Source organism: Ictidomys tridecemlineatus, chromosome 5 (assembly GCF_052094955.1).
Source record: "Ictidomys tridecemlineatus isolate mIctTri1 chromosome 5, mIctTri1.hap1, whole genome shotgun sequence".
NCBI lineage: Eukaryota > Metazoa > Chordata > Mammalia > Rodentia > Sciuridae > Ictidomys > Ictidomys tridecemlineatus.
In genome coordinates, this window is record NC_135481.1 from 35,472,276 (window position 1) to 35,497,918 (window position 25,643).

The following is a 25,643-nucleotide window of genomic DNA, read 5'->3' on the forward strand; positions in this document are numbered from 1 at the left end:
AGGAGCCCTATACATTAGATGTCTTTTCTATCCATCTGTGGAATGAATGGTTAGATCAATATTCTGAGAGATATGTTGTCTTTTGCTAGAAGTGATGTCTTCCAAGAGACCAGTCTGAGGCTTACCTGCTATACAGGCACTGATAAAGGACACACAGGCCCCTGTGAAGAGGGCTCTAATCACAATCTTGGACAGGTCACTCTTCCGTTGGGGTATAATTGATGCTGTGGACAAAACAACATGGTAATTAACTATATGCCAGGAGCCCCCACTGGGAAGAATGCAGAGGAGAAAAACGCAGCAGGTGTCTAGCTTCCTTACCACCAATCACCTATGGCTGACCAGAGAAGTGTGCATATACACTATCCTATGGGATCCCTAACTCAGACTTCAGTGACTCTGTGAACACACCCAAGATATATCTGAATCAAGCAAGGCTTTGGATTATTTCAAATGAGTGCAAATGTCTGGTGCTTCCCAGTTGAGGTCTGCACTCTTAAGCCTGCACCAGAATTAGAAGGACCATTTTGAGCCAGAGGACTAAGGAGGACAACATTTACCTGAGCCACACAGTCCATATCCCACTACTAGATGTCCTTCTCATAATCAAATAGTAATCAGGCATCAAATTAACAATATAGACAGGGATTTAACAGAAGGGTCAAAATAAGGAGAAATTATTTTGCTTTCAATGTTCAATCAGCTACAAAATAAATAAGATGATTGCCAGAATGTTTGTCATTTTTTAAACGTGGGCACACAGGATTGTTTTTTTTTTTCCTTATACTCCATTTCTTCTAAGATCCTTTTCTAACTTTAACCTTCATAAACTCTTGATATCTGCTAATAATTCTCCTGCCCCTACCCTCCAAGACCATTGCACCTTCTTCAACTATCACCCACATTCAGCAATATCCACAGCAACCTCAATAGATCTGTTTCTGCTTCAAATACTCACTCCTCCCACACCTGGTGACTTTCAGCCTTTAATAGAACACTTTACAACACTTGCCTTTACTATTTATATGTCTTAAGGTATCTAATTTGTCTTTTTGATTCCTTGTGTAAATCCTGCTTCTGTGAAGACAACTAGTGAGCAGCCTAATTCAGAAAGTACCCTAACTATTGACTAAAAAGCAAAGTATGCACTGTGCCCATTTAACAGCAAAATAGAAATAATATCATTGTAATATTTTCTCCATGGGGAACATAAAAATAACAACCACTTTTGGGACCCCTGATAGGAAAAAAGCAAGTAAAACTCAGTTTTAAAGTTTGTAAAGGACTGTATGCAGAGCCAAGTAGCAATATTGATTTAGTTTTAAGTTAACTGCAGCCCAAGAAGAACCATTTCACATCAGCTTCTCTATCTAGTCTCAACTTATTCTGAGTACCAGGAACTGCCCACTACAAAAGTTAGGGTCTGGCTGGCTTAGTGGGGAGTTGGGGGACAACTCACTTAAGCCTCCCAGTGTTATTCCTATGGAACTAAGATTGGCAAATCCGCAGAGTGAATATGTTGTAATGATCTCACTTCTCACCTAGGAAAAACAAACAGAAATAAGGAGATAAATTCAGTCCCACATGTGCATTCATACAATCATGATGGAAGTTCCAGGGTACTTATAGCCTTAAGTCTTTCCCATACTGTTCTAAGGGAGGTACAAAGGATGCTTAGAAAATAACTGCTCCTTTTGCCAGGTATGGTGGTACATATCTATAATCCCCCCTATTTGGAAGGCTAAGGCAGGAGGATCACAGACCAAGGACAACTTAGGCCATTTAGTGAGACCCTATTGACCCTGTTTCAAAACAAAAAGGACTGGGAGTATAGCTCAGTGTGTGTGGCCCTGAGGTGAAATCTCCAGTACCAAAAAAAATAAAATTGTCTTCCCTGGACTGTCCTCACTGTAAAGACCCATCGATTACATTATAGAAAGAAGTTTGGTCAAAGTGTGGGGGAGAAATAGCACACCAATCTCAGAATAAGTTGTTCAGGTACTGAAGATCAGGCTTCTAAGCCAAGTTATGCTTGCTTTGTGGGTAGGCCTGTGACTGTGGAAAGACATGTTGTCTGAAACAAAATTTTTTTTAGTATCTTGCTATCTACCCTCAGACAGCCATGGCTGAAACCTCACACTACTTATGCTTTTCTGGATTGTCACTTACAGAAATCCACTGTTTCTCACCCTCGATCCACTCTTCCACTCCAGAGAGACGTTTGTCCTTGTATTGAGACAATTGCTGATAGGCCACAAACTCATTTATGAAAAACTTGATTCCCACTATCTCGGCCACTATTGGACAGTCTGCCCACTCTACACCCATCATGAAAACCATGGGCCTCAGGACATAGGAGCAGATGACCTGAGTGAAAGAGAGACAACCCAGGAAAAAAACAAATAACAAAGGTTAGACACCAAGGGCCTTTTCTGGGGCCTTGGCCCAACTCTCCCCTCCCCCATTCATGCTCTTAGCTTACTATGGGCCAGGATGATGTGCCCAGTTCAAGCACTTTTTAATGACAGAGTGACAGCCCAACAAGGATAATCCTTTACCTGGAAAGTGAGCCCGTGAATGTCCACCATTTCCCCCAGCCAGGAGAGGACAGCATTGATGAAGGCCAATACCGCTAAAAAGGCAATCAGGTTGGCTGCTACATTAGCAACAAGGCCTATGGCATCTGTGGCTCCATTGCTGGCAGCTTCCAGGATATTCTTCTCCTTCCTGTGCTCATTGGGCATATGGGAAGAATATGGTATCTAGAGCAGTCTCAGGCCCTCAGAGAAGAGAAATCCCACTGTCCCTACAGTGCAGGATATGGGTACAAGACCAATGTGAGACAAAGTGATGGAGGAATTCCTTAGAGGCCCTATTAGTGGAAATGACTCTGAAGCAGTGTATAATGATGTAATGGCCATGAAACTGCACTGAAGCAGACAACAAATGGTATACTGGCATGCAAAAGCTAGCGGCAAATAGGAGGATTAAACCAAAGAAGAAAAATCAACATGACTAGCTAGAGGCAGAGATAGGCAAGAGCCAGGATGGAATCACATTCTTCCTCTCAGCGAGACTTGAAATCTCTGCCACCAAAGGACCACTCTTGACTCTCCATATACCTGACCATCTCCCAAATTATATGCCGTCATGGACTCACCCATGAGGCAGTTTCATCCCCTCCACACTCTTGAACTTGGACTCTTCCACTTCTGGATATACCAGCTTGGACAAGGCAAGAGCACAAGGGGCGGCCATCACAGAGGCAGAAATCAAGGATGACGCATCAATCTGTGAATTTAGACCCAGGATCAGGGTCTCAGCAGAACCCAGCTGGTACTCACCCAGGAGTGATCCCATGGACCATGCCTACCCCAAAGGATATGAAGGCTCCCAACACAGAGCCCGAAATGGTGGCAAACCCTCCAGTCATCACTGTGTGGATTTCAGAGAGGGTCATGTCTGCGAGGTAGGGACGGATGAGTAGAGGTGCCTCTGTCTACAAACAAGGAGAAGACATTCAGATGCTAAGAGGGTGTGACTCCACTAGAGTGCCCATCCCAGCTTAGGGACTGGACCCACTAGACACACATCTCTCGGTGTGAGAGCTGTTCAATGAGACACAGCCCCTCTGAGGGGGGTCTCTGAGCTTTGCCTCAATCCCTCCCAACATCTGCCTCACTCCCCTCAACACCTAATCTGGTCCTGGCTGGCATGGTTCTTTCCCATTTCCACACATGTGTGTCTCATCTATTCATATTTTAATATGTTATAGAAAAGAAATGGCATATTTCCTTTGTTATGTTCTCAATTTCTAAAGCCATGTACTTCCTGAATGAACTTATGGAATATAGAGCACTTTCTGAGTCTTAACACTAGATGCTGACAAAGTATTCATTAAACGAATTGCAAGTAAATGATCTAAGCCAACTCTTTATGAAAGAGTCAAAAGAAATGATATTTATGAAATATAAAGGTGCAACTATGGAAACTAAATCTAGCATCAACCTTAATTTAATGAGTACCAACCATGTGACTAGTGGTATACTAGATGCTAAGGATATTAATATAAATAAGTTCCTACTTCCATAATCTAACATGGAAAAACTAAGCTGATTATGGATAATTTTAGCAAAACATGGAGAGCTAGTTCAGAAGTATCCAGAAGTACTCTGAGAACATGTCTGAAGCAGGTAATCAGTGTGAGCATTTAGAGGGCAAGACCTCAATTCTAACTCCTTGTCAATTTGACAAGCCATTGTCCTTAACAATGAGCTGATAGGCAAAAACATACATTGAGTCTATATTTCACACAGATAAATGTACCAAACAACTGTTATAAGGAAGAGGCTTAGTGTTAGCCCTGGGCAAGACAAGCTTTTGTCTCTTTAGAGACCCTGGAAAATAAAGGTCATAGGGTATGACGTGGAAAAACCAAAACATAGATCAAATACCCTTTATAGCTCCTGAAGGGGGATAAGATTTGGACTATGACATTCCTCTAAATTCCTATGTAAAAAGTTGGATCATTCAGACTAAGTATGCCCAAGTAAATATTAGTAGACACTGAAGGATGAAAACAATGAGCTGAGTCCTCTTTGAGCTTCTGAGATTTCTTTCATCAGGAATTGGGTACCCCTCACAGTCTTCATTTATTTGACTTTTCATAAGAAAAGCATACTTTTGTGAACCTGATTTCTCCAAAGTTTTTAGTTCTCCTGAGAAAAGAAGACCACAAGTCCTCAGGGTACTTACCATCCCCACAAAGATGTTTCCTGCCACAACCAGGGTCTCTGTAGAGGTGGTTCTCATGGTGAACTGCAAAAACCAGGCTATCTAAAAGCATAGAGACCTAAACCATCAGTATTAGCAGGAATCTTGGAGAATGACTAGCAAAACCCTCCTTCTCCACTCTACTGATAAGGCAAATGAGGCCTAGAGAAGTTACAAACAGCCGTGACCAGAACTCAGGACTCTTGGCCTTTAGAACAAGTACATTAAAACTCAGTATGAAAGAGTGATCCAGCCCAACTTCTCTCCCTGCTCTGCCCCCCCAGACTACCTGAGGCTTGCTATAGTTTACATCTAGAATATTCTCCAAAGGCCTATATGTTAAAGGCTTGGTCACCAGCCAGTGGCACTACTAGAAGGTGACAGAATCTTTAAGAGGTAGGGGCTAGTGGGAAGAAATTAAACACTGGGGATGTGCCCTTAAAAGGGATATTGGAACCCTTGTTCCTTCCTCTTTCTCTCTTTGCTCCTTGGCTACCATGAGGTGAGCAGCTTTGCTTCACTAGATGCTCCTGGCCATAGGTTCTACCTCATCACAGATCCAAAAACAATGGAGTCAAACTACCATGGCCTGAAACTCCTGAAACTGAACCAAAATAACCTTTCCTTGTTTTAAGTTGATTTTCTCAGATATTTTTGTCATAGTGATATAAATTTAACATACCATTTGATATCCACCATGCTTGGGATGATTTGACTTTTCACATTGATTCAAACACTCTACATCCTACATATAAACATTATTCCAAAGTGTCATCTTCCATGGCCTTGATAGATCCCAACATAAAGACCCATCTCCCAACCAGAGGAGGAAAACAACTCACCTTCTGAACTACCCATTGCACAAGGCCCAGATAGTAGAGAATGGACATCATACATCCAAAGAAAAGGATGACTGGTAAGGTCTGTAATGAGAGTGGTGGACAGCTGGTGAGATATTACATTGTATGCGCTACATATACCATAAATAAACTGTGTTTCAGGCCTCTAAATTAAACTCTTGAATTCCAAGCACATCTGATACAGTGTAGTCTAGGAAAAAAAATTCAAAATGTATTACAAATCTACTAGCCCATCTGTACTACATCTCAAGGAGATATTTTCTAAACCTCCCCCTCCTCATTTCATCCACTTTCAGGATGGTAATGATCAAAAGGCAATAAATGGATGCTGTTTCCTTTTGATGGTATTAAACCATCCTTTTAGGATCCAATCAGTGTGCAGCCTGGCTGGTCTCCTGGACATACATTATCATCTTCTGCTTTACTTTCCAACCCCTCCACTATCATTCCTGTCCATAAAATAGATCCAACCTGAAAAGCAAAAATATTTTGGATCAGCATATCTCCAAAGACAAAACTGGAGCCAGCCACAGTGTAGTTCAGGAAAATCTGAAAGGGAGAAAAATACAAGAACAAAGTCAATCCAGGTAGGACATAGGCAGAGAGATGGAATCCACCCCATGGATGATTAGGACCTACTGCTGCTACTGAGCCTGGCCTCCCTTTGATGGCCTGTGAGCTGGCTGTGTCCCCAGCAGGTAGCTTCTCTTCACTCACATTCTTAGCTGTACCCCAGGATTCTCTCTCCTTTCCCAATCAGATCTCCCACCACTATTATTAACTAGGCACAGCCTTCCTTCCCATACTTCCCTCAGATCTCCTTTCTTTAGGCTTCTGAAAGAATTAAGCGCTTACATGTAATTTCCCATACCTGTATTTGATCTCCCAGCCATTGAAATGCAATAAATCCAGGATAAGTTCTGATGACCACGATCCCAAAAACAAACTGAAGACCCAGGCCCCAAAACACTGTCCTCCAAGACACCTGGAATCAAAAATAAAATTATTACAATGTGAGTTCTAGAGCCTGCTAACCATTACCTGGTTGCAATTTTAAAATGGACACATGAACTCCAGGTAGAACTAACCCAGGATGTTAATAGTAAATCTGGAGTAAGTTTGCACAGAGAGGAGGGGGATAGTAAGGAAAAATGGTACAGTAATGTCAAGAGCCACATGTATTCTTATGGTTTTCTAGAAGTTAGAGGACACTTAACAATAACATGCAAATAAATTTTATAAGCCAATACTTTAGCACAATTCTCCATTATATTCTATTTTTTCTTTCTTCACTTATTTTTTTTATTCTTACTTTAATGCTGCCTAGACTCACAAAATGTACATTAAGACTCACTAATACATCACAACCTACAGTTTGAAAAATAAGTGGCCTAAAGCCTTTGCGATCTTTAAAACTTCTCTTTGGAATAAAACTGTCAAAGAGGCAAATTCTACTAAACTAGTTCTATGCCATTGTAATGACCACTTGATTCTTTGTAATTAGTACTTGGCCCCTATTCTGTGCCAAAATACCCAAAACTTACCGCACTATGGTGTTTGGAACAGACAAAGAGGATGAGGATAAACATGCAGATTCCTGCAAAGGAGATCAGCTGTTCTGGCCTTTGTGCTGTGTCTAGAACCAGCCACAGGATAAGTCCAACCACACAGGCTCCTCTGAACACCCTAAAGAAGGAATGCCAAAACTGTGTCATCCACTGAGTGAATGAATAACAATTGACTTTACCTCTGAAAAATACAAGTTCACCCCAAGGAAAAGTAAAATAATTCAATAGTTCATTGTTGATTGGACACAGAGATACACTAGGAGAATCATTCATCTGACAATTCACTAGCTTCCACCTCTTTCCCCACAACTTACTCATGGAATGAAGTTTCTAACTGGAGGACATAAATCCTATGACTTTCCTTTCCTCAAGTTTCCATATTAATAACATAACAAAAATTCATTCTCAAAGACTGTTCCAATGAATGACCCAAATACTAAAAACCAAAGAAGGAAAAGGATGTATTAACCCCTACCATGGGTCTTCATCCAGTTTCTAACCAGTAAGAGTAAAGCCTTAGTCATAAATCAACTACTTCTGGTCATTTGATTAATATACAGACTGGTTACCTCATGTCTGAATGTTAGAATCCTTCAAGTTCAAAAGAAAAGGATCAGAAGGGAGATCATGGATGAAAACAGAACAAAAAGAGCACACTGTTCAACTGAGATAATATAATGAAAGACATTATAGGTCAGGGCTAAAATTCAGATCTCTTCTCACTGTAAACCCATCTCACTTCAAGTGAATAAAATCTGGCTGTAAACCCATCTCACTTCAAGTGAATAAAATCTGGCTTCCAGAATCCATCTTGCTAGTAATTAAGGTCATTTTAGCTCTATCCTTCCAGTGTCAAATAAATCAATGATTCAAAATTTAGGTGGTAGTCTGGTGTAGTTTCTCCAAATCATCACTGTTGCAAACATCCTTAACACCCATTTTCTCTGAATCCATTGGAAGATGGGAACAAAGAGGAACTTATAGAAAGTCCAAGTTATTCTCTCACTCCTGGCCTGTAATCAAAGTATACATGCATGTCATAGCTAGATGAACTACATCTGCTGTTGGATCCAGTTCAGTATACCTGAATACTGAGTTTGTTCCTTAAACTATAAGAAGTTGTAAAAGATACCAGTGTGTGATAGAAGTCTTTAATGTATCAGAGAACCAGGGGAGATGACCACAAACTCAACTGGATAGTTTTATGAAGCTGCAAGCCTCTTTGTTCTGATTCCTTCATTGAAAAGGAACATGTTTCTTCTCATTTCTGACATAGGCCCTGATGAGAAACAGACTGAAAATCTTCTCTGGAACTGAACCCCTCCTGGGTTCACCTAGCAACATAGAGACCCAGGTCTACAAGAAACCTGACCAAGGTCCAGCGCTCAGAGGCCTGTTGCTGTATGTCCTCTGCACTTTGCTTTTGTATAGTATAGAATAAGATCTAAGAGACCACTCAGGGACTGTCAGAGGAAGGAAGAGGAGGGGAGGAAGAGGAGGAGAAGGAGGAAGAGGAAGAAGAGGAGGAGGGGGAGAAGGAGACTTGTGCTTGGGATAAGTTATGGGGCCAAGGATATTGAGATCCACATCTTACCATTTCATCCAAAATCTCAGGCGTGAGTTTTTAAAGGGTTTCAGACATCTCATTAATTTTTCACCAAATAATTTTTTCAGAAAGTTGTGAACCAGGACAAAGATCACTAAACAGGTAAGAACAAACAACGCCAGTGCCCTCTGGAAATCCAGGATGCAAGCTGCTAGGAAGTAGGCAGCATAAGCTAAAAAGAGAAAGTACAGAGTAAAAAGGTCAATGAAACAGAGCTTCCTTGGGATAAAAGAAGTTCCAGTCATAAGTGCCTGGGACTCAGAGCAAGAAAGCCCCTCAGAGACCACGCCACCCAGCCCTACCATAAAACTGTGCTCCACCCCTCAAAATCGGAGTAGAGGCTAATTGTTTTCTTCTTGGGATTCCCAAAAACAATCCAGTTTATTTGAAGATCACCTATTTTCACCTGTCCCAAGAGAAATCTCAAGCCCCTTTACTTTATCTGATAAAGTCTCACCATATTCCCTGGGAGTGTGTTTCATCAGCATCCACTTCTCAAGCCAGTTGTCTCTTTTTTTGTGTGTGTGGAGGAGATTTTAGGGGTGTCTAATCAGTCAGCCAAATCCTCAGTTCTTTTATTTTTCTAGTCTGAGACAGTCTCACTAAATTGCTTAAGGCCTTGCCAAGTTGCTGAGGCTGGTCTTGAACTTACAATCCTCCTACCTCAGCCTCCCAAGTGACTGGGACTATAGGCATGCACCACCGCACCCAGCATCAGTCATCTCTTTTTGAAACTTAATTACCTTAGTCACATTAAAATGTTTAAAAGCCAAGCTTTCCTCTTGAGCAAAATCATGTCAACAGGGGGCTGGAAATGTAGTTCAGTGGTATAGCACTTGCCTAGCACATGGTAGACCCTGAGTTTGATCCCTAATATCGCAAAAAATAAATGAATAAAAAAATTTAAAATGTGTAAACAAGGCTACTACTAGGAAATACAACCATATGGCCCTCACCCCATGGCTCTCTGACTCACCTCAGAATATAATTTTTGTTTTCACTATCCCAGCTGCCTTTGACATCAAAGCCCCATACATCACTGACAGTACATTCTAAACAAAGGTTTACTGTCTTTTAAAAACATTTTATATGATTGATTTTACTTGTAAACCAACAAATAAGTAATGTCTATCATAGGTTTCTCTTGCAAAGACTACAAGAAATTGTGTTCTCCATCAAATCAAGACATAAAAAAGAGATAAGCTCATATTCTCTGAAATATTTTAAGTCTGTCATATAATACAGTTTTGAAAATAACTTATTCTCAGATTTTACTTTTTCCTGTAGGTGCAATTCAATAAATTATGGTTCACCTACAAGTAGTTAAGAGCTGTACATCAAAGAGCCTTTAGGTCAGTTTGTGAGTCAAATTGCTTTCCACCTAGTAATCATCTTGACACAGGTAACATTCCTCAAATGACTGTGTTTCTCGCTTCCATGAATTCTCATTATCTCACCCAAACACAACAGGCCCAACAGGATCTTCTTGAACAAGCTGGCATGTCTTCTGCAGAAACTTCTTGCCTTGATAAAAGTCTGTACATTCTTCCTGATGAGAACACAAAAGTTAAGATGCAAGAATTATTACAGCCCATTTGTGCTGCTTTTCAAAACTACCTGGCCCAAGGCAGAATTTGCTCTTACTCAATGAAGAAAGATGATTCAGCTAGGAAGAAGTGAATGTCCCAGTCAGGCCCAAAAGCCAGTGTGCCAGGTCAGAATGACCCTACCTCAGCCTAAACAAGCAATGTCCTTAAATAGTTTCTTACCACATAAGTGGATAGTGGTCATATGGGATCTACTCTCTCCTTGTTCCCAAAAGCTCAGCTTCTAAATTCCCAAGAGGGCCTGTTCTTCCTAGAGACAATTTGGCTATCCCTCTTTAGGAGCCACACAAACCCATAAACTTTAATAGTCAGGTGTACATTGACTGGAAGAAAAATACCACCAACCTCAAGAATCTGCACAGGCAGGCCTGAGAGATGCCCAGGAAGTAGGGCTATTCAAGTTGGATTTAACCAATATTTGTACAGTACTTTCCATGAGCTTGGGCTCTAAGAACTTTGCAAATACTAACTCATTACTGTCTCCTAAGAACCCTGCAAGTAGTTATAATTATCCTTCCCTTTTTTACAGATGTGGAAACTGAAAAACAGAGACATTAAAGTAACTTTCCCAAAGTCACAAAGATTGTAAGAAACCAAGTTATAATCTAAACTTTGGCAGCTTGCCTTCTGAATCTGAGCTTCTAACCATCACCCTTGCTTACTTTACCTAGACTCCAGACTCACCTGTCTGCCACTCATAAGTATCCTCAGCACATGCAGCCATGTGAACAAAAAGATCTGATTTCCAAGCTCTTGGAAGCTGCAAAGAAGGAGAGCCCAGCAAGAAGGTCCCAGTCTGGCGATCTTGCTGAAGCAGACTAGCTTAGCCAGGGCTGAGACTAGCCACCAATCTCTGATGCCTTGGGGTCTCGGCCCACAGAGCATTAGGAACTTTCCCTACTGTTGCCTTGCCCATTTAACAGACTCCCTGTTCCCCATGTACAGTCTTATTTTGGGGGATTGAAGCTGCCACACCTACATCCTCAGCACCTAGAGCCTTCCTTTTCATTCCTCTCTCTACACACTCCTAATGTCTCCTTTCTTCAGAGAACCCAAATCTGTCTGCTGGGCAGAGTGTGGATTATCAGATAAAGTGAAGCTGAGGAAGGAGGAAAACTTATCTTTATCACTGTCTGACCAATTCAGGAGGATATTTAGGATCTCAAGAATTCTGCTGCTTTGCCATGCCCAGTAGAGAAAGTAGTGAGTGAAAAGATTTGCTTAGATAAACCAGTGTCCCTGAAGACAGCATTATCTTTTGGAACATCATTCATAGAGTACACCAAGCAAGGAGTTTAATTGCAATCCTAGATTTCCTGTGTGCCAGGTCTTTGGTTTGCCCCTCTAGATCCATGCTGCGCTTGCTGTCTGCCCTGGAAGTCAGACCCATGTGGACTGCGCCAAAGAACACCCAGGCCCTCTGGCTTACCAAGTTGGGTTCAGCCAGTGGGACCCCAGAGGAAACCAGAGCAGGCAAAGACTGAAGCCAGTGTATTGTAATCTGACTCTCCTGCCAGGGTCTTTTGAATCTTGTCTCTTCAGGCCTAGGAATAATGAGTGTTCACAACTTCAAACTTTAGGTCCTTATACTGTCCTTTCTTATGAATCCACTACTCTTCATGTACATCATCGTTACAGCCTCTTTGTGAATAAACCCTCCTCTAATTATCCTAATTTAAGTATACCATCTGTTTCCTGTTGGGACCCAAATTGAAACACCAGGTGAAGCTGGCTTAAAATTATACCCAATAAATGCCAGCTGAATGAGGACACTGCAGAAAAAGAAGGAGCATGTACCAGTCCCAGAGTAGATATAGATCACAGGATTAGAAAAGAATTCTACCGTCACCTCCTGACCACAAACCCACCATTTCCCGGGAACCAGAGTTCAGTGGGTATTTCAAGAAATCAATTAGGAATACTTATCTGTGCAAAACTCATTAACAGGATCCTAAAATATCAGGTTAGAATTGGGCCTCTGGTTTAAAAAAGAAAAGGCATAAATGAGAGGTGTTTCAAAGGAAAAAGAGAAACGAAGCTTTCTCACCTCCTCTAAGCCAATTGAGAAGCAGGGCATACAGGCACATGAGCAGGTGTCCGTGGTCCTGGTATCCCTAGTGGCCAGGGCTCTTGTTAATACCACCAGGCTTTTTACTTTACATAATGGTATTATTTGAGCATTAATATCTGTGCTATATTGGGAAACTGAATTGAAAAGAAATCTGAGAGACGGCAAAACTTGACGTCTTGCCCCTACCCTGTTAGAGAGTACATACCCACTGATAGGTTTTGCAGGTATATGTGGGAGGCTTTCCAGGTATGGATTATTGACAACCCCTCTCAGGTAAATGTTTACTGCCTGCAGCCCCCAGTGACAAGGGGAAACAGAGTAGATAAAAGCAATGGGAAGCACTACCTGCACATGGCTTTGGTGGGTACCATGGGTCAGGCCTAGCAGCAAGGATGTTTGTGCATTTTCACAATGACCCAGTCCACAAGGCATGGAAACTCTCCCAACTAAGGGAGAGAGAGCTATGGGAGCTGCCAGGGTTTGTGGTACTTTTCTTTTGCCAGTTAGAATGGAAAGCTTGGGATAGCCTTCAGAAAATACAGTTCCAGTGACTGTTAACAGTGTGGCCCTGGGTATTTGCTTCTCTTTCTTGAATTAAGAACTAAAAGAAAGAAGGAAATGAGTCAGCCCAGAACCAAAAAGCAGTATGAGTAAGGATTAAGACCTCCGGGCATTAACCAGATTTTTTTTTTGAAGGGTCAAAGGTTTTATTTTGATGGCATGAGAAGACTCGGTCATTTAGGTACTCTACTGAGTACCACTTGGCCAGATTCAAAGTTATGTATACAACTGGTTTTGAATTAGAGGAGAGTAGGTGGTGGTGTCTGGAGATTAGAGAGCAATTGCCAAAAGTATTCAGGAGAGAATGGCAGCTGAGTCTTAGCAAAGGGATGTTACTAGTCAAAATGGAAAGAAAAATAGGGGTTGGAAAGGAATATCAGTGGAAACCAGCAGACTTAAACTGGCAGAGGCAGAGGCTCTGTGCAGCTGGGAACAGTTGATTCTAAGAGCCTACATTACAAGTAGAGTCAGAGGGGACCCTATACCAGAACTCAGCCAGGTGCTCCAATGTCGAGTTGGGGGTGGAGGTTGCCTTGGAAAAGAATTCCCCTCCACACAGCACCAGCCCCTGTCCATTTCAGATGACAGTGGACCATCTCCTCCACACCGATGTGGAGGCTCAATGCCAAAGGTACACAAAGACAGGAAGCATCTGCATGGTGGCCTTTCCTACTGGCCCTTCAACTCTTCCTTCCAGAACTCTTCTCTCTCTAAATTAGAGGTAGCAGTTGTCCTGAGAGGCAGAGGACTCTTCCCAGAGAAGGTGCTCTCATGACTACTCCAATGGCCTTTTCAGGGCAGGCCCTTTAATTTAGTCCTGCTACAAGAAAACTTTCTCCAAGTTTCCAATATATAACTAATGCTCATTGCAGGCTCCCTGTGATGATGTCATTTGCTCCTAATTAAACATTCTTTTAATGATTTTACTCAGAAAGTAAGGATTAATACGCTCTAGCTTCTTTAACTGCTAATAGCAAGCTCAGGCCCTAATGAAAAAATATAACAGTAGGGGGCAGAGTTTCCCAGTAAGGATGAGCTGCCTATAATTGGAAACTTGCATTGATAAGCAATATAGCCAGGTCCTGGACAGATTTCCAAATCTCTCATCCAGTAACTTATTTATTGGGGGTGGAGGAGTACCGGGAATTGAACTCAGGGAAACTCGACCACTGAACTACATTCCCAGTCCTAGTTTGTATTTTATTTATTTAGAGACAGGGTCTCCCTGAGTTGCTTAGCACCTCACTTTTGCTGAATTCACGATCCTCCTGCCTCAACCTCCCGTGCAGCTGGGATCACAGGTGTGCACCATTGCGCCCAGCTTCATCCAGTAACTTATACATCTTCCACCCACTGACCTATCTTGCCCATCCCTCTTTACCAGGTTTACTGCCTCTCAACCAGGAAGACGGAACAGTCACTTATATGACAGGCAGAAAAGCAGAAGGACAGTAGGCTTAATAAGAGCAGCTGGAGAGCTAAAGAGGAAGCCAAAAAGAGAAATGATCTCTAAGAAGAATGATGTTGAATATCAAGTAGCAGGACAAATGAGAAGATGCTAGATCTGGAATGAAGGTAACTGCTGCTTGTGAGAGCTGTTTCCCAGGAGAATGACTGAGGGAAAGGGGTGAAAGAGTGAGTGTGAGCAGCTATGGACAATTTCACGAAGTCTTCTTAGTGAAGAGAAAAAGATCCAGATACTGTTTCAGCAGGAACTGCAAAACCTCATCATCTCTCTCTCTCCAAAACACCACAGGATTATTACAAGTTTATAAACAAAGGAAATGACCCTGCCAGCAGGTGGCAGAGTTAGGATTTAAAACCCAGATCTGCAATTCACAGTAGCTAAACTATGAAACCAACCTAGGTGCCCTTCAACAGAAGAATGGAAAAAGAAAATGTGGTACATATACACAATATTACTCAGCCATTAAATTTTGAACTTCTGAATATTACTCAGCCATACAAAAAGTAGAATATTCCTCAGCCATAAAAAAAAAAAAAAAATGAGGGCTAGGGTTGTGGATCAGCACGTGTGGGGCCCCAGGTTCGATCCTCAGCTCCACATAAAAAATAAGTGAATAAAATAAAGGTATTGTGTCCAACTACAAGTAAAAAATAAATTTTTTTAAAAAAGAATAAAACACGCTAAGTGAAATAAGCCAGTCCCAAAAAAACAAAAGCCAAATTTTTTCTCTGATGTGTGGATGCTAATTTCACAATAAGGCGAAGGTTGGGGAAGATTAGAAGTACTTTGTATTTAAAAAAAGGGGAATGAAGGGAAGAGAGGGGGAGTGGGAATAGGAAGGATAGTGGAATGAATCGGACATAACTAGCCTATGTGCATATATGATTATACAAACAACATAATTCTATATTATGTACAACCAGAAGAATGAGAAGTTATACTCCATATATGTATAATATGTCAACATATACTCTACTACCTACTAATTAGGACAAATAATAAATAAATAAATTTTAAAAACCCAAGCTGCTTCAAAGTGCAGGACTAAATTCCAAAGGGACCACTTCAGAATTCTAAAGTTATGACTGCTAAAAGAATAGAGAAGAGGGTGCAGATAACTATGCCTGTCAATGTCAAAGAAGCTTTCACAAAAGAAAGGGTGGATAGACTGATCTAAAGGAAGTGGAGAAATGTTTGCTAAGTGGATATATCATAGGGAATTTGAAGAAATTGGGTTGGAGTACCTCTAGAATTTGAAAAGCACGCTTAAGTGAGCTAAACATTTTGTAAAGAGCAGTAGAATTTGCTGGCACTGGGATACAGGGAGCATGTGAGTGGATGATGGGAAGAAAGCTTGGGAAGAAGGTGAGAAACCAGGTCACACAGATGATGTGCCATATTTGGGAATTTGGACATTATCCTACAGGAAGCAGAGAACCATTGGAAAATCTCAACAAGGTAATAACAGGAGCAGGTATATGTTCTAGAAAGATGGCCCTGCACCCTGAAGCAGGACTGACTCCCACACATGGATGCTTGGAAGCAACTGAAGTAGCAGAAGCAGCAATTTATTCCCAATCAACCTAAAACTGGGCTAAAGATGCTAAGTGAAGGAGCTGATCAGAAAGGAAATTGATGGTGAACCTACCTACGGACAAGGCGGAGCAAATCAGGGAGTTGGTGGAAAGCAAAGAGGGAATTCCCAACATCAGCACTCATCTACAGTCACAAACAGATGAATGATGAGAGGACAGCGATTGAGTACAAATCCTGGTGTTGGCTCTGAGAGGAGATGGCCTTCCTTCTATTTCAGCCCCTGCCCCATCACTCACTAGGAGGCATCATACATCCTCTACCTTTGGAACACCAGAGACACTCTCCCTGCCCTGGAAGTCCAGTATTGCATGTCTACTGGAGGGACAATGTGAGGACCCCAGGATGCAGTGTTCCTGACCCAAAGGGCCCTTGCCAGCGATTGAATTTTAGTTTCCAATCCAGTGCTTCCCTTTCTTATGGCTATGTCCCTTGTCAACAAAATATTTCCTGGTGCTTGGGGCGTAGCTCAGTGGTAGAACACTTGTCTACCATGTGCAAAGCCCTGGACTCAATCCCCACCACCACAATAAAATAAAATGTTTTCTGGCCTCCAAAAACAGGAAAAGAAAGACCATCTGAGTGGCTGTCGGTGGGAGGTGTGTTGCAGGCCAATTAAGAAGTAACTGTGATGGTTCAGGGGAGGGCAGATGGGGGAATGGAGTTTAGGACAGATCAATAGCAGGGAGGGAAAAGAGATGTGAAAATCTGGGCTGCCTAGGATGTTCCTTCCATAAGCAACTAATGTCTGTGGGTTCCTTCCATGACAATGTGGGGCAAGGAGAAGGGCTTTGTGGAAGGGGTAGGCTGATGACATTTGCCAAAATAGAGAAGCCAGCCTGGGGAGGCAACCTGAGTTTGCTGAGTTTCCACATGAGTGCTGAGAGCCTAGCCCCGTGCCCAGCAGAGTGGGAAAGTAGCAAACCTATTCTGACAGAAGATTGGTTTGGGGCACGTATAATTTGAAATATATATGTGACATTTAGGTGCAGACTGATGAATCATTATATATATAAGCTTTTAAAAAACATATATAGGTTGAAGCTCAGAACAAAGGTCATGGCTTCAGATGTAGCTCTCAAGAATTAAGTGAAAGAGTATGAAGAGGAGGTTACAGACAGAATCCTGGAAGCTAAAGATAAGAAAGAGCATCAAGACAGGTATTGTGTATCATTAAAATCAGTAAATGAGGGATTGGGGAAGTAGACCAGTGGTAGAATACTTGCCTAGCATGTGTGAAACCCTGGGTTCAATCCCCAGTACCACCCCTGAAAAATTTTTTTTAGTTTCAAGTAAGGGTTAAAAGGACAGACACCCAGTGAAAGTGGGTGTACACTGAACATAATGAATGCTTCATTGGTCACCTACCAAGAATATTTCAGTAATAGGGCTGAAAACTAAATGCACTGGGTTGAAAAGTGCATGGCAAATGACAAAACAGAAATAGAAAGTAAATTACACTTGCCATGAAACTTGACCGTGAAGAAAAAAAGGTATCACAAGGTAAGGTTGATTTATTTTGTTTTATTATAAAAGAAAGAAACTTGAGTATGCTTACAGACTGGGGAATGGTCTAAGGAGAGATTGATGATGTGGGGCAAGGGAAAGGGCTTTGTGGAAGGGATTGGAGAAGGATGGGATTAGGAAAACGGATAAATAGATATGCTTCAGATTCAGGCACAGTAGGCCTTCTCATAAAGACGGGGAAAAGATAAACATTCATACAGGTGCAGATATCTTTAAGTTGAAGCATATGAGAAGATACTAGACTTTTTAGACAAATATATATATATATATATATATATATTATATATATATATATATATATATATATATATATATATACATATACATATATATCACATTGCACTGTATGTTTTATATGTGGTGTGTGTGTGTGTGTGTGTGTGTGTGTGTGTGTGTGTGCGTGTATAGTAAAATGTATAACAACAGCTGCATGCAGTAGTGCATGTTTATATGATCCTAGCAATTCGGGAGGCTGAGTCAGGAGAATCAGGTTCAAGGCCAGCCTCAACAACTGAGCAAGACCTAGTCTCAAAAGAAAAAAAAAGAAAAGAGCTGGGGATGTGGTTGAGTGGTAGAACGACCTGGATTCAATCCCCAGCACCAAAAGAAGAAAGGAAGGGACGGGAAATGTACCACAGTATCACGAAGGCTGGGAGAGGAGAGCTAGAAGTGTACTATCATAAGGGTATAATATCACTTGAAGGTAGGTGTGGTAAATTGAAGAAGTACAATATACACCCTAAAGCAATCACTAATAAAACAAAAAGGAGATTAAAATGAAGTCATTTTAAAGTATTTGGTTAATTCATCTGAAAGGCATTAAAAGAAGAACATGTGAGACAAACAGAAAGAAGTAGCAAGATGACAGGATTAATCCATTAAATGCAAAATGGCCTAAACAATCCAATTAAAAAGCAAGACTGGCTGGCAGGTTGACTTAAAAAGGCAAGAGAGAATTTTTTTTTCTTTTTTTGTACTGGTGATTGAACCCAAGAATACTTGACCACTGAGTAATATCCCCAGCTCTTTCTGTATTTCTTTCTTCTTTCTTTCCTTATTTATTTATTTTGAGGCAGCCTTTCTAAATTGCATAGGGCCTCACTAAATTACTGAGGCTGGCCTCAAATTTGTGATCCTCCAACCTCAACCTCATGAGTCACTAGAATTACAGATATGCACCATTGTGCCTGGCACAAGAGAAAGAACATTCTTTTTCTCATAGAGAAAAAAAATAGGACAAAGTGCATTGTAAGGTAATATTTTAAGTAGTATTGCCATTAAGGAAGTTAATGACAAAAAATACTTAATCTTCTTAGAAAGAAATAATACTAGATCATATACCAATTAGCAATGGAGATGGGGTGGGAATGGTAAAATTGGTAGATTAAGTGGAATTAGGAATTTGAGAAGAATATTAGTTAATTTTTTAATTTTATAAATTTTTTCAATATTTATTTTTTAGGTGTAGATGGACACAACACAATGCCTTTATTTTTATGTGGTGCTGAGGTAGAACCCAGGTCCCGCCCATGCGAGGAGAGTGCTCTACCGCTGAGCCACAATCTCAGGCCTAATTTTTTAAATATTTGTTTATTTACTCTGGTACCAGGGATTGAACCCAAGGGCACTTAACCATTGAGTCACATTCCCAGGCCTTTTTAAAATTTTATTTAGAGACAGGCTCTCACTGAGTTGCTTGGGCCATACTAAATTGCTGAGGCTGGCTTGAACTCTCAATCTTCCTGTCTTAGCCTCCCAAGCCACTGGGATTACAGGCGTGCACCACGGTACCTGGACTTTATTTTTATTTTCTGCAATACTAGGGATTGAAGAAGAATATTCATTTAAGACAATGGCTAAAGGAAAATAAGCAGGTGAGTTCATAGGGCTGAAGTCGGGCCAATCTGAGAAGAAGGCTCAGGCAATCCATGTGAGCTCCATGTGAAGTTGAGGCTTACCTGAAAAGAGCTTAGAACTGAAATTCTTTTTTTTTTTTTAAAGAGAGAGAGAGAATTTTTTTTAATATTTATTTTTTAGTTCTTGGCGGACACAACATCTTTGTTTGTATGTGGTGCTGAGGATGGAACCCTGGGCCGCACGCATGCCAGGCGAATGCTCTACCGCTTGAGCCACATCCCCAGCCCCAAGAACTGAAATTCAACAAGGTTTATAACAAAGTTAATCTGGTTAACAAAGCTAATAGGATCACATTCATCTTTATTGGTAACTAGCTTGAAAGGTAAAGAATTCAGGTAAACAAAAATTCTAATATGACATCTCTTCATTTCTGAAGTCAAAAACCAGAAGGAGTGGGATTTAGAAGATAAGCTAAGAAAAAGTGTGTCTCTTTCTTCCAGAGCTCTCAGCCCTGCTACCCCTTCCCCCAAGTTATACCCAAATTTAGGACAGGATGCTTCCTTGTCAAACCAGCCCCAGGTCCCTGACACTGTCCAGTCCTATTACTCAGGGTAGGTTGACAGGAAGAGCAGATGTAACTTTTTACCCTCAGCAGACACCCCCCTGCTGTAAAGAAATTCAGCCTCTCTGGCCTACATCCCTTGATTTCCTTTATTTTCACCTCAGTGGATCTCTGGCCTAACAGCTTCTTTGTCTACCATCTTAGGAAAAACTGACTTTCTCACTTACCAAGGAAATCCTACACTTTGTCTCGCAGTGATATCATTACTCACTCTTTCCATCTTCTACTACTACCCACCTTCTTTCTCTCTGCCTTTCCTGGCTCCTTTCTTTTTTTTTTTTTTTTTTTAAGAGAGAGTGAGAGAGGAGAGAGAAAGATAGAGAATTTTTAATATTTATTTTTTAGTTCTCGGCGGACACAACATCTTTGTTGGTATGTGGTGCTGAGGATCGAACCCGGGCCTCACGCATGCCAGGCGAGCGCGCTACCACTTGAGCCACATCCCCAGCCCCATCTCCTGGTTCCTTTCAATCATCAGATGTATTTTGATTCACTGCACCTTAAAAACAAACACCCTCTCCCTGCCACCAATTTTTTTTTTTTAAATTCTGACAACAAAAAACCTTCCCTAAAATGTTTATTAGATTGCTTTAGAGAAATGGGTCAGTTCAGAAAGAGTAACAAAAAGAAAGAAGATAAAATCATTTTGCATTGGATCAGATTCAAGATATCCTGAGCAACTGAGTAAGAGAACTTGATAAAGACAAGAATCTGAGAACACCTGGCCTTTAGTCCATCATTAACTCTGGTCAATTCCTTTCCAAAAGTGTCTCTAAGATGTAACTTCTGTAATCTATCCCCACTCACTCTGCCTTAGCCCAGGCCCCTTCATCTCTTGCTTAACACAATTATGAGTCTCTCTCTCCCCCCACACCCCCATCCTCTCTGTACTGGGGATTGAAACTGGGGATGCTTTACTACTGAGCTACATCCACAGCCCTTTTTCTTTTTTATTTTGAGACAGTCTTGCTAAATTGCTGAGGCTGGCCTCCAACTTGCGATCCTCCTATCTCAGCCTCTTGAGTCACTGGGATTACAAGAGTACACCATCATACCCAGTTACAAGAGCCCCTAAACTAGCTTCTGCCACCTGTCTTTCCCTACTCTGATATCCTCTCCACATTGCTGTCAGAGTTATTTTCCTAAGACAAAGAATGGTTCCTTCTTTCCCCCTCCTCTTTAAAACCCCGTTGGCTCCCTAGAATAAAATCAGACTCTTTGGGACTGGCATTTCCCTTTTCACAGTCTCACTGCTTGTCTCTTTTCCTGTACACAACCCATTGTTTCACCACACTGACTATCTTACCCTCACAGAACACATAAAAACTTTCACAACCCCATTCCTAGTAAGTTCTAGAACCATTCTCCATCTGATAAACTATTCATCCTCAAAGATCCAACTAATTGTCACCTCTCAGGTGAAGCCTCCATTGCAAAGCAAAACTGCAATGTGATAACACTACACACATACCATGGAGGGGGAGACACTTTCTTAATATCTAAACCTGCTTGAGGGGTAAAATCTGGTACAACCATGTTTAGCATGGGCTAAAGCTATCTACCCTATGACACAATTTCATACCCAATAGGAAGGGATGCTTATATTTACTAAGAGACATGCATAAAATTGTTCATAGTATCACAATTCATAATAGCAAAAGTGGGGAAACGACTCAAATCCCAACCATAGTAAAATAGACAAGGACATTATGGTAGATTCTATACAGCAATTAAGAAGATACAAACTAAAATACATGCATCTCCTGGATGTGATGTTGAACAAAAGAAATCAGACATAAAAGTGAAACATGGTATAGTTCCATTAAAAACATAAATTCAAATATCCACATAAAACAGGCAAAAATAATACATGATACTAAAAGTCAGGAAAGTGATTACTCTTGGGGAAGAAACATCAAATGAAAGGAGACATAAAATGATTCTTAAGTATTGGTTGTGTTTTAGTTCTTCATCTGGGTGTTGATCATATAGGTGTATTCACTTCTTGAAAATTCATAAAGGTGCATGATTATGTTTATTTTTCTGTATATATGCTATGCCTTATTAAAAATTATCCTAAAAAGGCAACAAATGTGCCAATTAAACTTATGACATGAAATCAATTATAATACACATCCAAATTTCACTTACAAAAAAAAGCGAAAAAAAAAAAAGAGTGATTAAAATACGTTATAACATTTGATTTATAAATCAAAATAAAGAAAATTCACTTCAGGGCTGGGGTTGCGGCTCAGAGGTAGAGCACTCGCCTAGCATATGAGAGGCACTGGGTTTGATCCTCAGCACCACATAAAAATAAAAAAATAAAGGTATTGTATCCACCTATAACTAAAAACAAATAAATAAATAAATAAATAAATAAATAAGAAAATCACTTTATAGGGCTAGGGTCACGGCTCAGTGGTAGACTGCTTGCCTAGCACGTACGAGATGCTGGGTTAGATCCTCAGCACCACATAAAAATAAATAAATAAAGGAAAGAAATTTTGTCCAACCACAACTAAATGTTTTTTTTAAATAAAGAAAATTGGGGATGGGGATGTGGCTCAAGCATTATCGCACTCGCCTGGCATGCATGTGGCCCGGGTTCGATCCTCAGCACCACATACAAACAAAGATGTGTCTACTAAAAAATAAATTAAAAAATTTTAAAAAAAGATTACAGATCAGGGCTGAGAATATAGCTTAAGTAGAGTGTATATTTTAAAAATAAATAAATAAATAAAATAAAAAGAAAATTTACTTCATAAAATTATAACTCTAGCGGCAGCTATAAAAAAGACAAGTAGGCCGGGCATGATGGTGCACACCTGTAATCCCAGTGACTTGGGAGGCTGGAGCAGTAGGATTACAAGTTTGAGGTCAGCCTTAACAATTCAGCAAGACCCTGTCTTAAAATAACAAAGAAAAAAGGCTGGGGATGTAGCTCAGTGGTAAAGCACCCTTGGCTTCTATTCGTAGGAAGGAGGAGTTGGGAGAGATGAAAAGGACATCAGTAAACTGGGTTAAACCATTGTCCTGATTTGGAAGACCACCCCCCAAAAATTAAATAAACATGACAACACTCTATAATCATTCTTTTTTTTTTTTTTTTAGGTGGGGGGGGTTGCACTTGATATTGAACCCAGGGGAACTTTACCACTGAACCAAATTCCCGGTACTTTTTATTTTTTTATTTTGAGACAGAGCCTCACTAATTTAGGGTCTCCCTAAATTACTGATGCTGGCCTTATACTTGGGATCCTCCTTCTTCAGCCTCCTGAATTGTTAGGATTAGAGGCATATGCCACCACACCCAGCAACTAAATTAATATATAATATTAATGCAATAACAATTCTACTCCCTTCAGAAATATTTTTAATTATCTATCTATCTACTTATGCATGCATGCATGCTAGGGATTGAGCCTATGACCTTCTGTATACTAAGCACACAGGCTTTACCACTGAGCTACACTCCTAGCTGGGAATACTCTTAGAATTTGGCAATTTCAGAAGATAAATTATTTGAATAATTGTGGCACTGGGGATTGAACTCAGGAGTGCTTTATCACTCAGTTTTGTCCCTAGTTCTTTTTATTTTTAACTTGAGACAGGGTCTCACTAAATTGCTGAGGTCTCACTAACTTGCTGAAGCTAGCCTCAAACTTGTTATCCTCCTCCCCTGAATTGCTGGGATTATAGGCCTGCACCACCACACTGGGTTCCAAGGAATATTTTTAAAAGGGAAAACTAATGCAAATACTTGGCCCGCCGATTTTAAAGTGCATTGTAAACAATTATGACAAGGAAATAAATCACTCAAATATAGATTAAAAGCTGGGATATAGTTCTGCATAGTGTTTGCCTAGCATGCCCAAGGCCCTGGGTTTGATCCCCAGCACGCCTAAAAACTAAAAATAAAAATTCAAACTATCACATTAACTTAATGAATTCCAAAGCTGAGGAAACATCAGAATCGAAGAACTCACTACTTATTAACTATTGTTGAGCAGCTAACTAGATATCAGTGTGGAAAAGCATCAGCTTAAAGCCACACTTCATACTGCATCTCACAAAGAATCCCAGATCATTAATCAAGGAAAAAAAAAATTAGGGCCAGGTGTGGGGGAACATACGTGTAATCCCAGTGGCTCAGGAGGCTGAGGCAGGAGGATTACAAATTCAAAGGCAGCCTCAGCAATTTAGAAAAGCCCTAAACAACTCAGTGAGACCCTGTCTTTTTTTTGGGGGGGGGCAGGTGCTGGGGATCAAACCTGGGGCCTTGTGCATGCAAAGAACTCACTCTACCAACTGAGCTATAGCCCCAGCCTGAGACCCTGTCTTTAAATAAAATATTTTAAAAAAATGGCTGGGGATGTGGCTCAGTGGTTAAGCCCTTCTGTGTTCAAACCCTGGTACTGAAAAAGAAAAAAAATGTATTCCAGTAGCTACAGGGTCTCTGGTCTTATGCCTAGGTCCTTGAACCACTTTGAGTTTTGTACATGGTGAGACAGGGGTTCAATTTCATTCTACTACATTCTACTACATTTCCAGTTTTCCCAGAAACATTTGTTGAGGAGGCTATCTTTTCACCAATGTATATTTATGATGCCTTTGTCTAGTTTGAGATAAATGTATTTATGTAGGTTGTCTCTGTATCTTCTATTCTGTACCATTGGTCTACATATCTGTTTTGGTTCCAATACTATTCTGTCTTTGTTACTATGACTCTATAGTATACTTTAGGGTCTGGTATTGTGATTTTTCCTGCTTCACTTTTTTTCAATAAGAATTGCTTTGGCTATTTTGGATCTCTTATTTTTTCAAATGAATTTCATAAATGCTTTTTCTATTTCTATGACAAATGTCATTGGAATTTTAATAGGAATTGCATTAACTCTGTTATAGTGCTTTTGGTAGTATGGCCATTTTGACAATAGTAAGTCTGCCTATCCAAGAACAGGGAAGATCTTTCCATCTTCTAAGGTCTTCTTCAATTTCTTTCTTTAGTGTTCTGTAGTTTTCATTGTAGAGGTCTTTCACATCTTTTGTTAGGGTTTTTTTTTTCCCCCTTCAGTACTAGCTATTGAAGGCAGGGCTTCACACATGCTACAGAGATTTTGAACAAAGGAGTTCAGAGTTATGCCTTAGGCAGTTCTGGTAGAAGCTATATAGGATAGGTTGGCAAGAGATGGAGAAAATCGGAAACAAGAAAATCTATATGGGTGCTATTTGAATAATTAAGGAAAGAGAAGATGAGTTTCAAAATCCAGCATCTACTGTAGTCGATAAAGAAAAATTAAGTCACATACAAAGACGCCAAATGGGAAAAACATGGAGCTTTACTACAATTTAAGAAATGCAAGTTAAAACTTCAAGGCATGATTTTATAAGTGCATAGCTACTTAATGTTTTTATATGAGAAATGTAAAGTTGACAAGAAATGAGAGGAACCAGAAATAATTACACATTAGAGCAATTTAAGGTGTCAAGGACAATCTGGCACACACACACACTCACAAAAAAA

The 25,643-nt window shown here is 40.5% G+C and overlaps 1 protein-coding gene across 2 annotated transcripts in view; it reads right to left on the reverse strand.

Annotated features, from left to right (window-relative positions):
- Slc28a2 (solute carrier family 28 member 2) overlaps nt 1–25,643 on the reverse strand; it is a 58,660-nt gene that overhangs the window by 2,857 nt on the left and 30,160 nt on the right. The window contains exons 3-16 of one of the 2 annotated variants that reach the window (XM_078049677.1): nt 10,265–10,356; nt 9,551–9,677; nt 8,796–8,979; nt 7,178–7,319; nt 6,505–6,618; nt 6,105–6,182; nt 5,616–5,696; nt 4,756–4,836; nt 3,374–3,499; nt 3,161–3,291; nt 2,559–2,727; nt 2,170–2,367; nt 1,460–1,541; nt 126–224 (exon numbers count right to left, since the gene is read on the reverse strand). In XM_078049677.1, coding sequence (XP_077905803.1) covers nt 126–224; nt 1,460–1,541; nt 2,170–2,367; nt 2,559–2,727; nt 3,161–3,291; nt 3,374–3,499; nt 4,756–4,836; nt 5,616–5,696; nt 6,105–6,182; nt 6,505–6,618; nt 7,178–7,319; nt 8,796–8,848 — 1,354 coding nt within the window. In that variant the 5' untranslated portion in view covers nt 8,849–8,979; nt 9,551–9,677; nt 10,265–10,356. The remainder of the gene's footprint in view (nt 1–125; nt 225–1,459; nt 1,542–2,169; nt 2,368–2,558; nt 2,728–3,160; nt 3,292–3,373; nt 3,500–4,755; nt 4,837–5,615; nt 5,697–6,104; nt 6,183–6,504; nt 6,619–7,177; nt 7,320–8,795; nt 8,980–9,550; nt 9,678–10,264; nt 10,357–25,643) is intronic. The other variant, XM_005316917.3, reaches the window with a different exon arrangement.